The sequence below is a fragment of the Topomyia yanbarensis genome, chromosome 3 (genome assembly GCF_030247195.1).
Source record: "Topomyia yanbarensis strain Yona2022 chromosome 3, ASM3024719v1, whole genome shotgun sequence".
In the NCBI taxonomy this organism is placed as follows: Eukaryota; Metazoa; Arthropoda; class Insecta; order Diptera; family Culicidae; genus Topomyia; species Topomyia yanbarensis.
Window position 1 is genome coordinate 313248471 of NC_080672.1, and position 20378 is coordinate 313268848.

The following is a 20378-nucleotide window of genomic DNA, read 5'->3' on the forward strand; positions in this document are numbered from 1 at the left end:
AGACGCAATGATATCGAATCGAGAAAAATAGCTTTGAAAATTCGCTTCAAAAAATTAAATCGTATTTTAACAGTGTTTGCATACTGCGCTTTCAAATGTATTGAAACACTTCAAAACAATACTAGTTTTCGGAAGCATTACGAAAATATTTTATATAACAACGTTTTCGTTGATAAAATTGAAAAAAATATATTTCGCCGAGTGTTGTTATGAAATGTTGATTAGGCCATTTCTGAGTCGCCCTCTTATTTTGACCACTCACAATTTCGCCCTGCAGTGTCGCCAGAAACAAAAACCAAATGTGGGTTTCGCCGTGCTCGCCGGAGGGGAAAATTTGTTATTCTTCCCGGGCGTATCAAGCAGTTGGTTTTGTTTAGGGCGACTCTGTTTACGGACTTTGTAAACAATGATGCTGTCAATTTCGCCCGTATACACTACCTTAGAAATGCAGAGGCGTAACCCGCCTGGCATTTTGTTTACAGTTGAAAGTCGGATCCGCAGTTTTGTTTTTTATTGATTTTCATGAAGTGTGTAATATTTATAAATGAGTTTTTATATTTTTTATATAGTATTTTTACTCCTCTTTAAGATATTAATCAAATCTCCGCTTGTGTACATTTGTTATATAGGCCCATTTGTCGGTTCACGATCGAACGTAAATAATAAACTTTCTTTGTGCAGTTTAGTAACAAATTAGATCTACCTACCTACACATTCGCCTCAAACATTAAACCTAAGCGCACAAAGCAAAATTATCGAACGCTGATGATGATGGGTAGAGCGAAAGAGACAGCTAATACCACGACACTATGTTAACCGTGTTTGCAAATGGAGCTTGCATGTACAAACTATTTTGTGTACGAATAATTATACATAAAAGTGTGCTGGAAACGAGCACAACACAAATAAAGCATAGTATTTGAACGAAAAAGCTCAAACGCGTGTTGGACAACACTCGGTAGCGTACCTCCACAGCCAGTGTAACGAACTTCTAACTCAGCTACACTGGCTGTGAAAACACACAGCGCAGTGATCTGCTTCGCCTGCCGCTCAACAGGCAACTAAGCGTTTTCGACGAAATCCGTCCGTTTAAATAGTCGATGATGACGTCATTCATAGAAGCGTAGCGTGTTAGGAACACAAATCTGTCGTGCTGGACTAGGGAAGCGCTATCTTCTGTGTGTAAATGCGCGATATTTTGACTAGGTTGTTCATTATTTAAATTTTTAATGCAATGATATCAAAAATCTTTGGGTTTATCTATTGGAATCTATTCTTAGAAATATTTCGGGGCGATATGCGCAAAAAATTTGAAAATTTATCGTGAGGTGGCTGAATTATATGCGTTTGAAATTGGACCACTTTTCGTTATATACCATTTTTGTAGAATTTGCAACGTGTATCGAAAACAAAGACGTAGTCCTACGTCAAAAAACCCGCGCACCTCTCATTTATACGATGTGCATATGTAGCAGTGTTCAGAAAAGACTGGATAAGGAACAAATCGAAACCCGGAGGCTACCAAAACGACTAAAAAAGTACGGCCAAAAAAAGTTGGGGGCGAAACCCCAACATCTCCATCAGAGATGTCGCAAGCATGCTGGGAGTGTCGTCTACAACCGTACAACAAGCCGGACTGTCGATTTACAATACGGTGGTGGCTCCAAAGCGTGACGATATACAAATCAAGCCGGCCACAGAACGTTCGCGGAAGCTGTACACGAAGATACTGACGAAGTTTGATCGCGTGGTACAGGATTATGAAACCTACGTCAAGGCAGATTTTAAACAGCTTCCTGGACAAGAAGTATTATACGTCGGCTGGGAGAGGCAAGGTGGCAAAGATTTTAAAACACATGAAGCTGTTGAAGTTCGCAAAGAAAATATCTTGTATGGCAGGCCATCTGTTCCTGTGGCTTGAAGAGCAACATTTACATTGCAACCGAGACCATCAACCAGAAAATTCATGTGCAAGTGTCTGGAAAAAATCGCCAAACGCAACCTCAATAACACGCGCAAAACAGTTATCAGCGAGATGCAATTCATGGCAAACTTGACACATTCTTGATAGACCAATTTTTGGGCATAACATCATGTGCTTGTCGAAATATATCATACGCTCAAACTCGATTTATTAAATCGGAGAAAAAAATTCACAAGAAAGCGGCTTGTACATTCGACTGCACCAAAAAAAGAATTTTGTTTACAAAATCAACACTACTAGAACAATTATACATCAAGGTACGTATCGTCATAACCAAGAAAAAAATCTTAAACAACAAGCAGCATACTTACTCCCTTGGTACTGGATATGTTCTCGTCGTACGGGATCACAAGTTCAAAGTCCGGATACACAGTTTGTAGTGCAACATCTTCGTACAGCTTGGCGACCGTGTAGTGGGATCTTACTCTGATGGCGAACCGCCTCTGTGGGGCCTCAACGCGTGGATCCTTGATGATGCACAGTGCTTCCTCGCCTTCGGAACATACCATCGTATTGTGAGCGAATCTCTGTTTGAGGCGCCATCGATGCAAAGTGTAGTGTTTCGGATCCATTTAAATCCGAGTCGACGATCGAAGGAATGCCAGATAGTTGATGCACATAGAACATTCATAGGTTGTTTGTTGTTTTGTTTGTTACAGAAGCCACAATAATATTGTTACAAAGATGCCACGGGAAAGATAAGAAAGAAAGAGAGAAAGAATGCAATTAGATATACGTTAAACAACGATAACTTCGAAACGTTTTACTTTTTTGCGTATTAGTAATATATACTTCCTACAGAATTTCCTACAGGTAATACAAACTGGTGGATTAAAATTCCCTGACATTCACTTTCGGCTATTCTTAAGAACAGTGACTAATAGCGACAGCAAAATATTCCTTCCAAAACTATAACAATTTGTTTCGGTTTCATCAAACTCATTTTCATATTTTCACACTTCCCAACATTTGCGGCGATCTTTTTTCCACATTCTCAAAACGAAATCGGAAAGCGAAACATGTTTTCGCATTTTAAAAATACACATTTTGTGTGTGCCACTTTTGACCACCGAATGGCGAGTCGATCGAGGCAGTAAAACGCGTTCCCATATTCATCACCGGCAATGCCACTTGTCACCCATTGTCATTGGCGGGACTTCCTAATCGGCAGTGGGCCTACGGAATTTTCTTGTTTTTTTCGGAGGAAATGCGCGTATTATTCAAATAACGATACCCACCACATGTTGCTTGTGGTGAAGGCGGCGGCAAACATGCCCCGCTCAGACAAAAGAAACAGCACAATCCACCCTGCTTGTGACGTAATCCGGAATGGTTCCGTAAGTGGCGTTTAAAATAAACACACTGGCACAAATACTCGTCGGCGGCGTCGATGGCCCAAAAAAAATAGACAAAGTAGTAGTGTGATATTTCAAGAACACAATTAGCACAGTCTTCAGGCAAGCGCTGGTTGGCTGCACTTTTCACGGGAACGCAATATAAACGCACAGACACTCGTGACGTGATTCTTATGGTCGTTTGTCCCGCAAATCTTTATGCAACTACGCATTCACGCACGCACGCACGCACGAATTAAAACCGACTGCATTGAACGAGGCGTGTTACACTAAGACTGTTTCGGATGAGATGCGAGGGAAAACTATACGAAAGGGAAATATAAACTAGTGAGGTTTTTGCAGTCGCATTGCTTGGGATTTTCCACGGCACGAGATGTGGCGAAAAAACGCCGCACGGCGTGTTCCATCCTATGCCAGAAGGTTTCTATTTTTGATTCAACATCATCGTGGTAGCAGCAAAACACCCAATAAATACACTAACGCAAAGATTTACAAATTATTACAACCACCAGGGCGAATCATAGATGCGTTAGATAGAAAGATGAGTGTCGGTGCTACGGTTAAACGGCTGCCGGCACTGATCCAGTAATTTAAAAAAAAAAACAACTCTGCGAACACCGCACTTGGGCGGGGATTCCGTTGAGAATATTATACTGTTTACATTGACAATTGTTTCGGCAAGTGACGAATTTTGGCGAACGGCGTTATGCGCTTTGTCAAACAGTGTCTATATACCTATCTAGTATTGCTGGAAGAAACTACCGTATAAAGGGGATGTCAGTTAAGTACACACAAAATGTGTTTTAGCTTTAAAAATTTACAAATTACCGAGTAAGATAAACAACCGGAGGAACCAGGGACAGTCGATTCAAAATTCATTTGTTTAGAGTACTTCAACTGGAGCTGTAGAGCTGAATTCTCGAAAGAGCTCCCTGTCAGAATCACTCACTACAATTGCAGACGAGACGGGAAATGCCACCCACTTAAGGGCTACTTAAGGCCACTTACCGCCGACTGTGATTCTGATTGTGACATTGAGTGTACGGTCTAATGTGGAGGTTCTCAGTGGAGCATTTAGTATATCAAACCAGATAAAAATTATTTTGAAGGATTTTTGCTTAACAAAAAACGCATCAATTAATGAAAAAAGTATATGGGAGAGTTCTGAAAGCAAAATTGTTCGAATCTATACTGCCAAAAACGATATATTACTTTTCTCATCTTGTAAGTTCCGCCATATCCTGACAACTATTCAATTTGATAAAAGTAGCTCAATATTTTCAAAGTGGTTTAAAATACGAAATCGGTAACGTTCTGTGGGCTGTTTCACTATTATTACAAGGAATAATTGCTGTTTCTGTCTAGAAGGAAGTGAATTCCCCCATATCACTAAAGTATCCGGCCATGACGCCCTGAGACTACTAGTGTACATGAGCAAGGACCAAATGTAGAAGATTCCGAACGTATCCGATTCAGGATCGCGTGGGAACGAGCGTCAATATAATCGCACTTGAGACGCCGTTTATAAATTTATAAGTGCTAACATATTAACTTTATCACCGGAGCGTTTTTTATGTAAGCGAAATCGCGGGCGTTGGTACACGCAGATGGTCGCGAAGGGTTCAAGCATTTCCATGTTAATGTATTAGATCTCGTGGGGCTTTTTCTGTCGCATGTGCTTGGGCGTATGTAACTACGAATGTTTGAATTCGTATATACATACATAATCGTATCGTCGTTTGCATATTCGTGTGGATTTTTTAATGTTTGCGCGGGCTGTCATTCTGATGTTTGATTTTTAGTGTCTGTTTAACATGAAGTAAGAATGTGAGCTCCCCCATGTCACTCGAGTCTCCAACTGTTGTGTACTGTGTATAAGCTCAGAATTTTAAATTGAGAGATTCCGGGAGAGTATGATTCATGATAACATGAGAACGGGTGTTCATATGTTGGCGTTCGAGATCGCGTTTATAAATTCGCAAGACTACTAAAGTCAAAACTTGCCTTATCGGTTCAAATATGACGGTTTTATGTAATTTCGGTACGCTAAATTTGTTTTTGATATTAAACATATTAAAAATAAACATTTACTTTTCATTAGGGTTTCTCAAAAATATATATTTTATCGAAATTGTTCATAAAATTTTTGTTTAATAATTTTCGTGCGCTAAATCATTTTTGATATTACCACTTGTTTAAAAAAAAACCTTCATTATATGTTAGAGTGACTCAAAAATAATTATTTTGTTGTGAAGGTTCAAAAATTCATTTAAGAAAGTTTTTGCGAGCAGAATTATTTTTTAGGTTTTAAAATATTAGAAATTAACTTCACTACTTATTAGGGGAATCTCAAAAGTAGGTGTTTTGTTTTTATAATGATTTTTTCAATAGTAATTATGGTAAGCTGAATTTATTTTCCATGTGGAAACAAATTGATTGCCATCTCATTATGATGCTTCTTAAATGATTATTTACTTTTAGCAGATCAAAAAGATGTGTTCGACTAATGTTGGAACGTTAAATTAATTAGTGGGTTACTTGATACGAAAACTACATTTTCTTTAATTTTTTAATTATAATTTTGAGAGGAATGTATTCACTAATCAACAGGATGGTTAATGATTTTTTTTTCGCAGGTGTGTTTTAAGACACTTAGATTGCTTACTTCATATCTATCTATCTATCTTCTATCTATCTATATATATAAAAGTCAAAGTTTGTATGTATATGATTTATAGACCCCCGAACGGCTTAACCGATTTCCGTAAAAATTTATACACAGTTTTCATTTGTTATGGGGCGTGTTTGTGTGCTATTAGTTGGAGATTATTTGCCCGCCAGATGGCGCTTTGGAACAAATTGAGTTTTCCTCCTATTTCGTTGAAAATCGCAGCAACGCGCGATGGGTATTAGCTAGTATACCATAAAAAAGAAATCAAACCCCCTTTTTGCGTATAAGGTTCATTCAAAAATTGTCTTATTTTATTTGGGTAATCTCCTTAATTTTAAGATACCCTCAGTACTACACAAATTCTGATCAATATAGTTTTAATAAATGACTAAAACTCAACTATGTTCACTCAATTTGACATTTACTGCGGAAAATATCAAGAAATAGTTCCAGAAACATTTAATGGCATATTTCAATTGGTTGAAAATATTTACTGAATTTAAACACTCTGAATAACTTTATCATCTCAAAAACCATACTTTCCACTCAGATCCTCTCTCTTGATCACTAGTAAAACTCTCGTAGATCATGCTCCCAATGCTCTTTGAAAGTTGTGCATGTATTCACGTTATTATTATAGCGATAAAGTAATTATTCAAATTTAATATCAGTAATAACCATGCGGCTCCATCAAACTTTTCAAAATTTTGACTGCTTATCGCAAGTTTTCGCAAAACTGGCATTGACTTATTTCAAAGAAAAAATTAAAAACTGTCGAATGAGTATAGTGTGATCGCGGGCATTCACGGGCGTCGTTGTTGTTATCACATTAGAAGTTCGAATTTAGTAAAAATTCATGACGAACAGTTATCTAACTAAACCATCTAGTGACTTATCTTTGGTCATTTTACGATGTAATTTAATCACATGGAATTTCGAAAAACGAAAATAACCGGATGAAGCTTCTATGATCAAATTATGCAAAACACCCTTAACCTTCCGGCAACCGCTCCAGTGCACTGAGTGCACGCTGCTCTGGAAATCTAGCGAAATCGTCTAAGAGCGGCTGCGGCTGCTCGTTTAGTGAGCCATTTGCACGACTTCCGGAGGGCTAAAAAGCTGTAAAAAATTCATTTTACGTTCAAATCACCTAATCTCGCAAAAATGTCTCTGACAGCTAGGCTGATACGAGAAAATTACTAGCGAGAATATCGCGTAACTTTCATATACGGACTGAAGTCCGGGCTCGACCCACTATGCTTTGCCGACCGGGTTTGTACTGCCGCGAAGGGCTAGAGCGTTTGTATGTTATTGTGGTCGTTCTCTTTATCGTGTGAGCGTTTGTGTGTCGCGTAAGCTAGCGCATTTGTAACTACACGGGTATTAACGAATTTCTTTAACCGTGCGGTCGTTTGCATATTCTCATGTTTTTGAGTTTCTTTGAGAAAGAAATAGCAAAAGAAAAAACACTGATCTAAATATTCACTCAGTAAGCGTTAGATAGACGAGCGAATCCTGTGCTACAAAATATTAGAGAAATACATTACATGTACTGACAATCAAGTGCAAAAAGGGAAAAAATTAATGAAAGATGAGAATAGCAAAAACTTACAACACTTAACTAAAATATAAACACCATATAAATCCTTCAAATACTAACTAATTTGGGTAGGTGAGAGTTTAAAAAACATGTAACATGAAAAAGGTTCAATAAACCCTTCCGGCCTCTTCGGTTCACCACTATAAAAGCGTATTGCGATCAAAATCTTATAGCAACTTTCTGTTAAAGGTAAATATGAAGAACAGAGTTACAATTATGTTCAATAGAGTACGAATGGCAACTTTCCTAACTCACGCATTAAATAGAGATTTCGGTCTACCTTCTGACCCCACAGAAATCACAAGCAAGATATCGCTACGCTATAGGCACCCGTGAAGCAAGCCAGCGCTTTGTTCTATATTCAGTGCTCAAACAGTATTGTATCCTTCTTACCCCCGGCTGCGCAGTGCAATGAGTCCGCCAATGAAAACAAAAGTGCTATGGGATAATACAATTATGCTCAACTTTAAGAAAACTTGTATTAGACTCACAGTTCAGGAGGTGAAACAACTAGTTAAAGTTAAAATGGAGCATAGTCTCGCAGAAGTTCCGTACATTCAGCTACACCACTTCAAAAACTGTGCTTTGATTACAGTTGGAAGTTTAGCACAATCAGAAAACTTCATTGCAAAAAACAACATGCAAAACGAGGTCGAATTCAATAACACCAGAATCAATGTTCGTATCCATCATTTGGCACCGCGCACCAAGGAAGATTACATCAAACGAATTATGTCGCAATACAGTGAAGTGAAATCTATTACAAATGACACTTGCAGAATTTTTTTTACCGGTATTCCAATACCAATACCTTACTACATGACTATCGAATGCAAATCACCGAAGGATGGCGTAACCTATAAGCAAACAACGCTGATCACATATTCCGTGCAGACCCCAACATGCCAATTCTGTAATCAGACAGCCTACTACGAAAAAACATGCGCCGAAGCAACTAGTCAAAACTCATCTTTTACAGTCAACTCTAACAAGCAGTCACCGACACCTACAGATAAACCAACGACCCAATTAACCAATAATGAAGAGACAACGATCACGACAACCGCTCCCAAACCAATAACTTGCATAACCAACAAAGATGCCAATATCGATGAAGACGGATTTACAACAGCGACCCGTAGAAACAAGAAACAATTCAGAACCTCTGACTGTAAACAGCAAGAAAGCAGTACCGGTAATGACAGGGACGTGAACGATAACGCGAGAGAAGGCAAACCGAATGACCTCCAAGCTGTGACGGATAAGGTAACTTATGCTTCATCGCTAAGGAAAAGGATCTCAACGCGCAGCGTTGCTGCTGTCTGTCAGATCTTGCGTCAACAAGATCTGACAGACAGCAATTCTTTGTATTTTTTAATTTTTACTGATTGTAAAAACTTAAAAGAACCACGGCTCAGTTGTGCTAACGCATTGGGCCTTGTCAAAAAAAACCTTTAGAAAAAAAAGAGATTTAGTCATTTGTCTACCGATTTTCAACCTTTCAACTGTTCTGTAAAGAAGAAGAATAGACCTTTGCAACGGTATGCTATGATATATATTTTGTTGAAAGTATTGTGGTTTTCAGACAACATAAAAGTAACCATCGTTTTTGATTTTTTAATGAAAAATATAACCTTTTTATCTTTAGTTGAATGAAAATTTGGAGAGAACATTTTATTCCACGTCTGATGACTTATTAATTATCGAAGTCGGTTGAAAAGTGGCAAAGTTATATACTTTTTTCTTAATTAGAAACTTGTCATAAGAACTTTTAAGGAGACGCTCTTATAAAAACTTCAACTTTCAAGAAATAATCGCCAAATAATTCTTTTTTTTTCTTTTCCAGAATATTCAATAAATTGAAAATCGGCTGAAAAATGATCGCGTAGCAAACTTTTTAGTGCCAAAAGTCCCGAAACATGCTTTTTTTTTGCTGTAAATCTATTTGTGCTGCATTTGATGAGATCTACAACCTATACTAGGTCACTTGAAAAGTACGAAATCACTGTACTACTATGTAATAGATAGCGATTCAAATACCAATGAACTGAGCAAACTGATTACTTTAGATGTTTATTGTTTCTGACCAACTAGGGACATTTAATGTGCGGGGGGAATACGCATAGGCTTGTGTGAGTGGAAAATTCGCGAGAAGGATTAATAACCAATTACCAATTTGCTGCAGTCATATCAGCAGTTCATTAAATCATTATCATTATATTCATTGTTCACATTGTATTGACTGCTTTTATATACTTAGTAACACATCATTTTGAGTAGTATATGCACTATATTATCAATCGGCATGTTAACCATAACTCATCATGTGCATAATAACAAAACTTGATTATTGGCGTAAGTGCGTCTCTTAATATCTTGCATTTTCTAACTTCTGGATTACGGTAGTATTTATTTTAAACGTTGATTGCATAAGTTGCATAAGACTCGACATCTTATTTTATAGTTCACGAAGAAGTAAAACAATACGTAGTTGTCATTGTACTGCTTATAGCAATACTAAAGCTTTTACACTATAAATATTGCATTGTTCTTGGAACGTCGTATTTCATCGGAATAAAGAAACAGGGAATTAAAAATCCTTCTCATGCCGTTTGAAAGTCCACACTTCCAAAAGTCAGCTGTCCAGAATTAAAGATGCATTACAAACAGAGTTACCAAATTAATTCGACATATGTACGAAAAAATCTATCATGAATTTGGCAGCTGGCTGCCAAGAGCAATAAACACATGATAACATTCTGAAAGTTAACAGAGATAGTATCACATATCAAGGTGAATCCCGATTTTTGAACCTCTTTACCCCATCCCACTAACAACAAACTCCCTCCCATGGCAAACGTGAGGATGCAGAGGTATACACGGTCTCCATAACAATGTTTGTTAGACACTTTCTTGGGTATACCGTCTTGAACAGTAATCTAATAGTTTGCGCAACTAGTCAATATATCACAAAATGAGTCTTAATTTGAGTAGAACTAACTCATCTCTTGAGTAATCATTAAATTTTCAAAGTTCTGAGTGAAAAAACTACTTGTTCTCAAAAAAAGTGTAGAGTCAGGCGTCGACTTAAACTTAAACAAGAGCTGATCGTTCATAAAACTAGAAGATAGGTTTCATTGAATTCTCTCGTTTCCAAATCTAACTTCCAGTTGTGTTTTTGCAGTTTCTGCAATTTCTTCAAAGTTCCGATCGGCATGAAGTAGATGTAGAGAAAGATCCTTGGATTATATATCCTGTCATCGTAAACGCATGGACAACGGCCTGGAGGATCAGGTAAATGACATTTGAAATAACAATGAATATATTTGTAGTTTTATTAAAATGCGGAATGATTATTTTCCGTTTTTGCCTTTTGAGTAAAATTTACTCAAGTTTGACATTTTTATCCCAAACTCAAAACCGAGTAAAAGAGAAAAACTCAATTTTTGACTACGTGCACTTTTAATGAAATTGGGTGGCTGGTAACTCAAATTTGAGTTTTTAAGAATGCGTGTATGGAGCGATAACTTGAAGTATATAGAATTTGTTACATTGGCCGGTACTGATGTCTACTGTCGTGAAATAAGATTAAACCAGTCGTAAGTAAGATTAGTCTCGTTTTCTTGACAACAGCACAACGAAAATTTTTGCGAAAGTGTGGGGCGTACAATCGACACATCAACTGGAAATTCGCATAAAAAGAATTGACTTTTGCTCTGATAATCTGGTTGCCCTAAAAGCCATTAGTTCAACAAATTCGAAGTTATTGTATATCGAACTTAAATCGAAGAACACAGAATTTCAACTACGATCTACCTTTTAAGGTAGATTAATTTTTAATTAATTAATTCATTCATTACGTAACGCTATTGGGGGTTTGGGAGGGGTACGACAAATTGTGACATTTTGTGATATATGAGGGAGGGGGAGCAAAGAATTTCTTACGTAATATTTGCGTCAATTTTGGGCAATTTTTGCGTTACATAATTTGTGAAGGGTTCCTTATGGGCACCTGGCCATTCTGATATTACTGGGCAGGCACTGTGACCGACTTTGTTGGTTCAGAACCAGTTCTACCATTGTTGATTAGGTGGAATAAGCACAAGTTTCGCTGTTGGCTGTATCCGAACATACCAACCATTAGCCAGAGGCGACGCGTCGGTACGTTCAACCTGTTCATTGAACAGGTTGCCAAGATCAGCCGAAACCCATTTTGAGTTAACAGTAGCACGATAACTATTTTAAATGAAAGTATTAACATCCAAACCTTGAAGTTCGACAATTTCTAGAGCATTTTTTTCAAAACGACATACCTACAATGAGTGACTTCCTTTGTTTACTTTCTCTTCTGTTAATATGTAATTCGGTCGCTGTCAAAACCACTGTCTTTCGATCTATACTGTGAAATAAGGCAAATAGTGACGCCGTAAAAATCGAAAAATAAAGAAAACAAAGAGAGTCACTCATTGTAGATGTGTCGTTTTGAATAGAAGCTCTAGATTTGATCTGAACCATAAACCAACTCAGCGTCTCCAGTGAGTAGAATTCAGAGATTTTCTGCTTTCCCATGACCGGTTCAACCAGAAACTTGCACGTACTCTCACCGTATGCTCTGGATGGAGCCATCTTGATAAGCGATAGATGGAATAGCAGGGTGAGTGTCATGGGTGAATGCTTCTTCTATGGAATCATCCATAAATGACGTAGCATTTTTTGAGTGATTTTTAACACCCCTCTCCCCCATCGTAGCATTTCGTCACAAACCCCTAAATACCCCCTGGTAATTACGTAGCTTGACGGTAAACTTCCCCCCCCCCCCTTTAGCCCGCAAAAAATTTTAAAAAATAAAAAAACGATGTTAGTTAGATGAAACGGTAAAGCTACGTAGCATGACATGACCCCCTACCCCCCTGTCGTCACACATCATCACAAAATACAAAACTCACCCCTCCCCCATATAATGCTACGTCATTTATGGATGATCCCTATTCTCTTTTGTAACGCACAGAGGAGTAACTAGAACAAATTCTTGACCAATAACCAAAAAAAAATTTTCCATTTTTATATTTTTTTAGATGCCTAAAAGCATACTGTATATTGTTACAAAATAAAGAGTATGCCAAAAATTGCTAAATAATTTTTGCATGGATTCAAAATGGTGATATTTTAAGGGGTTTTTAATCATTTTTTTATTCTATATCTAGCAAAATCCCTTTTAATGATGATGTTTGTATTAAATAAGACAATATTATAACAAACGTAATTGAACACAACTATTAGTGCTACCTCAACTTAAAAATAACCGAAAATAGTAGTGTTTTTGTGTATTGGACCAGCTTTAGAAACACCCTTTTTAAACATTTTATTCCAAATTTGAACGATAAAAAAGTTACACTATACAGCAAGATCCGGGAAAGTTGCTGAAACAACATTACGAAACAAGATTCCGGCTATCCGAAAAACATTCTATCTCTTCCGATCTACATATTCCAAGTGATTTGAAAATACTGGTATTTCCACTAATTTTAGGTACGCCAAAATGCTGTGGGGCCAAATACTATGTTTGGCAAAATGTATATCTATGAATATGTGCACACGTATCCATTTTCTTCTCCCTTTTCCACTGACCAACTGTTCATGCATCGGGAAAAACAAATGTATTCACAAAGATCACCTCGAAAATACCAATATTCGGAAGGATCTAGTAAATTGACCTCTGCACTGGTAGGCGGATAGATGCCAAATTGTCCCAAAAACTAGTTATTTTCTATTTTTAGTTCACATATATGAACCAGCGTGCATTGTTGCGATGTCCACATGGGCGTTGGAGCTGTGTGCAAAACGAGAGCGCTTTATTATTTTCAAACACATTGCGTCATACGTTCATTGCTGTCGGTTGTACGCTTGTTTTCTTGGGTAGCCTAGCTAAATGTTTCTGCCCTAGGGACATACTAGTAAGCGCGTATGTATTAGGTTCAACGATAATAATGAACCGTCTACTTTAGCTTCAAAGAAATTGTTTGTTTTTTGCATTCACATACTGAAAATATGTATGTATACTGATATATTTTTTTACTCTTGTTCTACGGTAAATTGAGCATTCTACAAGACTTTTGTTGAATAATTCATTGATGGGTTTTGACAACCAATTTGTTTTGCTCAGATCCTGCGAACAGTTTCCTGTCACAAATTCATTGGTCGTGGTATATTGAACAGGTTGACGGTGGAACCACGCGTCGAGGCCATTAGCGTTGCTTGCAAATTTGCGCCAAAGCAAAGAATTTGTTGCATTTTCCAAGCACAATTGCAGTAATCTAGCCAGATTATTTGCAGCAAACTCAATTATCACATGGCTACTATTTAGTGCGCTGAGTATTATTCGTCCGATCATTGTGTATCCGATTATGGAACTTCACATCATCTGATATGCGCAATTCCAGGGGAAATCAGACAAAAACAGCAAATATTCGGCATGACCATGAAATAAAATGAAATTTTGCACATGTTTTGAATATGGAACATGATGTACATTTCACTGGTCTAGAGAACCCACATGACCCAAGACTAACCTACCTTTTAAAAGGTTGTATCTTTTACATATATTTTACAAAAAAATGTAACTCAAAATACATTGGTTGTATTAAAATTATGTCTAAGAAAAAAGTTGTAAAGAAATGATGAACTTGATAAAAAATACACGCTCAAAAATTGTTTTTTGCCTTTCTCATATTTTTAAATCGAAATTAAAATTTATTTCGCGAATTTTATTTTAATTACGTATATTTCAAAACCTTTAGATGTGATTAGTAGAATTATACAACAAGTGATCGTGAGTGATTGTTTATGATAAGTGATTTAGTGATGGAAAAACAGCGTAGTTGCAAACCTTCGGCATTACAATGGAAAACGTTGTTCCCCTAAACAACTATCGAGCAAGAGTTATTTATACCAACGACATTCTTGTATTGGCGATCAGTGTCGGTAACAAATGTGTCAAAATTTTGTCACATACCTTAAAGTCGCTGAAATTTCTCGAATGTCCGGCTAGTTTTTCAATAAGGGGCTTTTTTCTAAGTAAAATGTGCACCAAATGTGTTAGATTGACAATTACCCTTATTTATCCAGCATAAGCAAAACACAGTTTAGGTTATAGACTACTGCTGGATGACTTTTCGTTGTGTTTCCACTATTTCAAACATAACTTTAAATTGATATTAATCACTTTTTTCGCTCAAAATTACCTCTACTATCAATCTTTAGTCTTTCAGACAGGTTTAAACTAAAATAAAGGCATAATCAGTGTCCCTACAGATAATTCTCAATTTTACTGAATAAATTGCAACACAATTTGTGTAAGCCCTTGCAATCTCATTTGTCGCCTGCCGATACCTGCAGTGATTCATTGATAGCACACTCGTGTCGTGTTCCATGGAGCAGAGCAAATATTTCTATCAGTAGACAGTTTACCATCTTCCACTTCGTGCCGTAAATACCCAGACATAGAAGAGCCAAAAATAGAATCACAGGCGAAAACAACACCCACAATATTCAAGCGACCATGCGTAATTAGGACCATTTCCCACCTCCACAATACTCAAGGTAAGGTTGGCGGGAAATGAAAAAAGAATGGAAAACACAAAATACTGTTACATGGAGGGATGCACGGAACCGAACGAGAACGACCATCGTTCGGATCATTCATTCATTCGTTTTAATGTTCCAAAGAAGTGGTAAAGGTATGGGATCGATCGTGCATTTATTTGTCCGAGGATCGTTTTACCACCACGATTTCGCCTATTGAACGAAGGAACTAGCAAGAAGAGGATGCAAATTTTTTTAAAAAGCGTGGACGTGTTTTTTTATTAGCCTCTTTTGTTGAAGGTATTGCGAAATAATGCATAATCACTGCAGCAGCACTTGAAAAAAAGTTTTTCTACTGGACCCAGGAAAAATGATACAGTGAAGATACTTTTTTATCAGCCCTTTGGTAGCCTAGCAAAAACGGGACATACTTTTATCTTTCTATTTAATAAGCTGAAGCTGTTCGAACATTCCTCTTTAGTCCTTAGACATAGCCCCATAAGCCTTTCTGATTATCTAGTATGAATTTCTCTTAAGAGTGCATAATGCAAAAAAAAGATATTTTTATATTTGCATATTTTAAGATTAGAAAAATATGCCTCAGAAAGGATTTACTTGAAATTTATTTAGTTCCTCTGCTAGTGCCCATCAAGCTTATTTTCATGTAAAGCTGACAAAATCGAGTCAAAAAGCAGATAACATCGGAGCTAGACAAAATCAGTGGTTGACAAAATTGGATCATCACTATATAAAACAATAATTAAATAATGCATCAAGAGCAAACACAAAGTTAATTTATGAATGAATCTTTCGTCGCAATTTCGCTTACAAATACGATTCTGTAGTCATAGGAGGAACCAATAATTATATTAAGATAAGTTTGAAATAAGTGCTCAATACTTCCCAAAGTGACTAAAAATGTAATATGTGGTTCCGACTTTCTAATGTGAATGAAATTATAGTTGATGATACATATTGTTCTATTTCGGCATTCGATTTATTTTCCTCTCACCCACTAATTGGCAGCGTTGGACGTTTCAGTCGAGAAAAGTAAATAACTTAGAGTAATACCGGATTTAGTGCAAAATTCTCTCAGATGCGGTTAGCTAGTGCGCACACATTGTCGAGTAAACAAGTAGACAATATAAATCAATGTTCATTCTTGAAAAAACGCAGCCTCTGACACGATTTCCATTCATCATTCAATACAATGTATGCTATTTTATGATGTTCTTTGAAAACAATTTACACATTTTAAACTACAGAAAATTCGACGACGTCGCAACACTCGCAGTGATAAAAGTGTTTTTGTTTGAAGATTAATGATTCAGTTTACGTGGTGGGCAGCCGAGGAGATTCGTAGAATGAGTTGTACCGTCTTTTGATCGTGCTTGTTTGGTAAATATATATCTAGAACGACGAGAATGCAAGGCACCATCTTTCATCTGGGATTATTTTTTGCATACAGTCGAAGTAGGGGACGCAACATCGAGATCAGAGATATTTAAAACATATGTTCATCTTACACTCGAAAGATATTTTGGAGGCACAGATTTAGAAGCTTTAGCAAATAGTCGAAACCTTAGCCGAAAAAAAAAATATAAACTTTAATTTAAATATGGAATGTTTAGAGTGGAAAAATGCATTTTTTTTTAACTTTCACTGGCCTGAAATGAGCTACAAAATGATTCAAAGCGCGAATACGCACCCATTTTTTAAATATTGTACACTTGTTCGCGAAGCAGAAAAGTTATTGTTGATTTTGTCGAGGAAGTAAAAATCTTTTTAGGCGATAGCAAGGAACTTACGTTTTTGCAAAATGACACACTTCTTAACTGAAAAAAAGGCTGAAAACGTAATTTAAATATGTACAAAATTGTCTATTAACAGTTATGTGCCCAACAAAAAAAACACCTTTAACAGGCCAACGTGGGTACCCGGGTACCCACAATTTGAAATGCTCATAACTATGGTTTTCTTTATCTGATTTGGACACTTTTAGATGTTTTGGATTCAGAAACTCGTCCACTTTTTGATTCTGTAAAGATGAACCGGATGAATGGATCTAGTGCTTAGTAATCCGGATTTTCCGGGGTAATGTTCCAGTACTAGGGTATGATTTGTAAATTTTAATAATGTCCTAGCGATATGAGTATCAAAACTCTTCAAATTGTCTCGGAAGTCTGTTATTTATTGTTACGGGACCCTATGGAATTTAAAAAATGGAATTGGAATGGAATGGCCACTCACGGCCCCACGGGAACCTGCTCCGGAATGTCCGTTCCGGGGTCAAAGCACCAAATGGTTCCAAAACCACGAGATACAGCCTACTGATGCAATTCCAAGAATTTTGATACCCATATTGCTAGTATTCCATTGAAGTTCACAAATAGTATCCCAGTACTGGAACCTGCTTCCGGAAATCCGGATTCCAGGGAACCGAATGATGTAACCCGATTCATTTTTACCAAGTCTAAAAGTGGATGAGTTCCCGAATCCAAAACACCAAAAAGTATCAAAATCGGTTGGAAATTACCGTAGTTATTAGTATCTCATTTTTGTGGGTACCCGGGTACCCACGTCGGCCTGTTACGTAGTAAAAAAATTCAGGAGCCCCTCCTCACTCCCCCCTTACTATATCAATAATATTATTAACCCAAAAGCTTGACTTTGTAAAGTTCTAAGATGTCGCAAAATTTCGATTTCCAGCTATGGATAAAACATGGGAATTTCATTAATTGAAACCTAAAAAGGTACCCGGGTACCGCGTCGGATACACAACGGTTAACCCATTATAACCCAGGGGTTTCAAAAAGTGAGCCAAATGCAGTGATATCTTCAATTCCACCAAAAAATGTATCAAAGATTATGGGAAAAATAAAATCACCGCTTAAAATTGTTTTGAGAATGAAAATATCTCGTGCAAAAAATTTCGTACTCTTAAATAAAAACAACAAATTTTAAGTTGTTTGACATATTTCTTCGGATTTTCTGATAGACAACACTTCTTTTACACCTGTAGGAACGTTTTGTCACATAATGGAATTATTAGCACGAAATCCAACAATAAAATTCAATTAAATGTATTGCATACTTTTCAGCCGCCATTTGCCTCAACTATACACGGTTCAAAAATGTAAACAAAATTATAAAATAATGGCAGTTGTCTTGTTTCACAATGAAATATGAGGTGCAATGATCCCATTAGTGCAATAATAAAGCAGTTAAATGCCAAAATTCTGCAGTAAATACCCGTTAAACGATGGATAGTTCTGCGTATGAAATTTCATACGCTAGGATATAATGGGTTAAAATCTATACAATAAAAAATAATATGCATATATACATGTATTTTATTTTCTGTTGCATTGCTGGATAAAGTAATTTTGATCCGGCCAGCTTAAAAAACTGGTCTTGAGAAAAACGTGTTCGAAATCTTCAGCGCGCGTGGTGGCACAGTTGGTCAAGGTGAAAATGGAGCTTGTGCTTACAGAAGTGTCACACATACAATTTCGTCATACAAGGAATGTAGTACTGATAATGTTCCATTCCTACGCCGAGGCAGAAAACTCCGTACTTGCAAACACGACGTCGAATATGAAAACGTCAAAACCAAGATTCGCGTGTATATGGACAATGATATGACGGAAATTCGCGTACACGATTTGGCACCGCGGACTACGATAGATTAAATTAATAGATTCATGTCGAAGTATGGAGAAGCGGATTCTGACAGAAACGACACTTGGAGATAAGTACTTTTTCCCTAACATTGTCAACGATTCGTTCGACTGAACCAACCTATACTTTCTTACTTGACTTTTAAGGCATCTCAAGGCAGTAACTACAGTCCCTGCCCTTATTATTATACTTAGGAGGCAACTTTTCAAAATGTTGTCACTGGTAGAATTAATGTTCGCCGATTTTGATGAAAATTTCTGCATTTGTTTTGTGCATATGTGGGATGGACTTCAGCCAAATATTACATTCCTTCTTTTACGGGAAGTGAGGTAAAACAGGCATGAAGAATCCGAAGAAATAAGTCGAAACTTTAAAATCTCTAACTCTGATTCAATTTGCTTCTAATTCTGCTTAGTTTTTCTGGAAGGGAAATTGATGGAGTTCAAAATAGGGAAATACATTTACGACTTATAATCAATGCATTGAAAATTTTTATATTGTAATTGGTTATTGGGGGCTTTAACCAAATGGTCATTCGCCCGTAAAAATATTTTTATTTAATTTGAATAAATGACGATTTCAACAAATCTACAGAAACGTTATTGAGCATAGGTTTATATGGATGAATTTTAAAGTAAACTTAGGACCATAAGCTTATGGTAATAATTTTTTGAAGCACCTTGAAATTCGCGTATTTTTTAAAAGTGGGTAAACGGAGAACAGTGAGTCTAGTTATGTACGATATGCAAACTAGGCTCGATGGTGGATCCAAGACATAGTGTCTCGATCATATACATTTGGAACAACATCAGATGTTGTTTCAAACTGTTCTCAACTCCTATTCGACAGCCACCCATGTTACGGCTTGGCAAGGCCAAACTGGTGTCGAGGGGGGTCAATTAAGGTTAAGGTTGTCTGACGTATTCTTGATGGTAACATCATTAGCTTCTGCATTAAAATCGTCAGACAGCCTTAGGTGATTATAGAATTAGGGATTTTAATAAAATTATTTATATTATATATTATTTTTACTTCAGGTAGTTGATATTCGAGCTTGTAGAATCCCTTGAGCGTCTCATATACGAGTTCCGACGGAAATTGAGGATTCGATGAAAGAAATCTCTTATATAAGACGGTCGACCGAGGGCATCGAAATTCCGAAGAGGAAAATAGACGATGACCTCGGAACATGTCTGGCGCTGTACACGAAATGGGTCATCGGAAAGTCAATTGAGCTAACACCTACCTAAATCCATGAACCAAGTTATTTGCATGAATATATTTAAATACATGCAAATATCTTTTTTTCTGCAAATCACTACCAGCTACTGAGAGATAGGATGGTTAACACACACACACACACCTTGAAATTCGCGTATTTTTTAGAAGCTTCATATTTTCACTCGAGGTTCCTTTCCAACCCATTTGTATTTCTAAATTTTTTAATTTCTACATTAGTCATATATTTCGTCGAAATATCTGGGGTTCAGCACGATCAAGACTTCA

The 20378-nt window shown here is 36.9% G+C and overlaps 1 protein-coding gene across 3 annotated transcripts in view; it reads right to left on the bottom strand.

Moving 5' to 3' along the window:
- The window catches only part of LOC131694204 (ubiquitin carboxyl-terminal hydrolase 47), a 74979-nt gene that overhangs the window by 31739 nt on the left and 22862 nt on the right, over window positions 1-20378 (bottom strand). For 2 of the 3 annotated variants that reach the window (XM_058982701.1, XM_058982700.1), the window contains one exon: window positions 2296-2511. In XM_058982701.1, coding sequence (XP_058838684.1) covers window positions 2296-2493 — 198 coding nt within the window. In that variant the 5' untranslated portion in view covers window positions 2494-2511. Of the gene's footprint in view, window positions 1-2295; window positions 2512-3222; window positions 3616-20378 lie in introns of those variants that run through there. The other variant, XM_058982702.1, reaches the window with a different exon arrangement.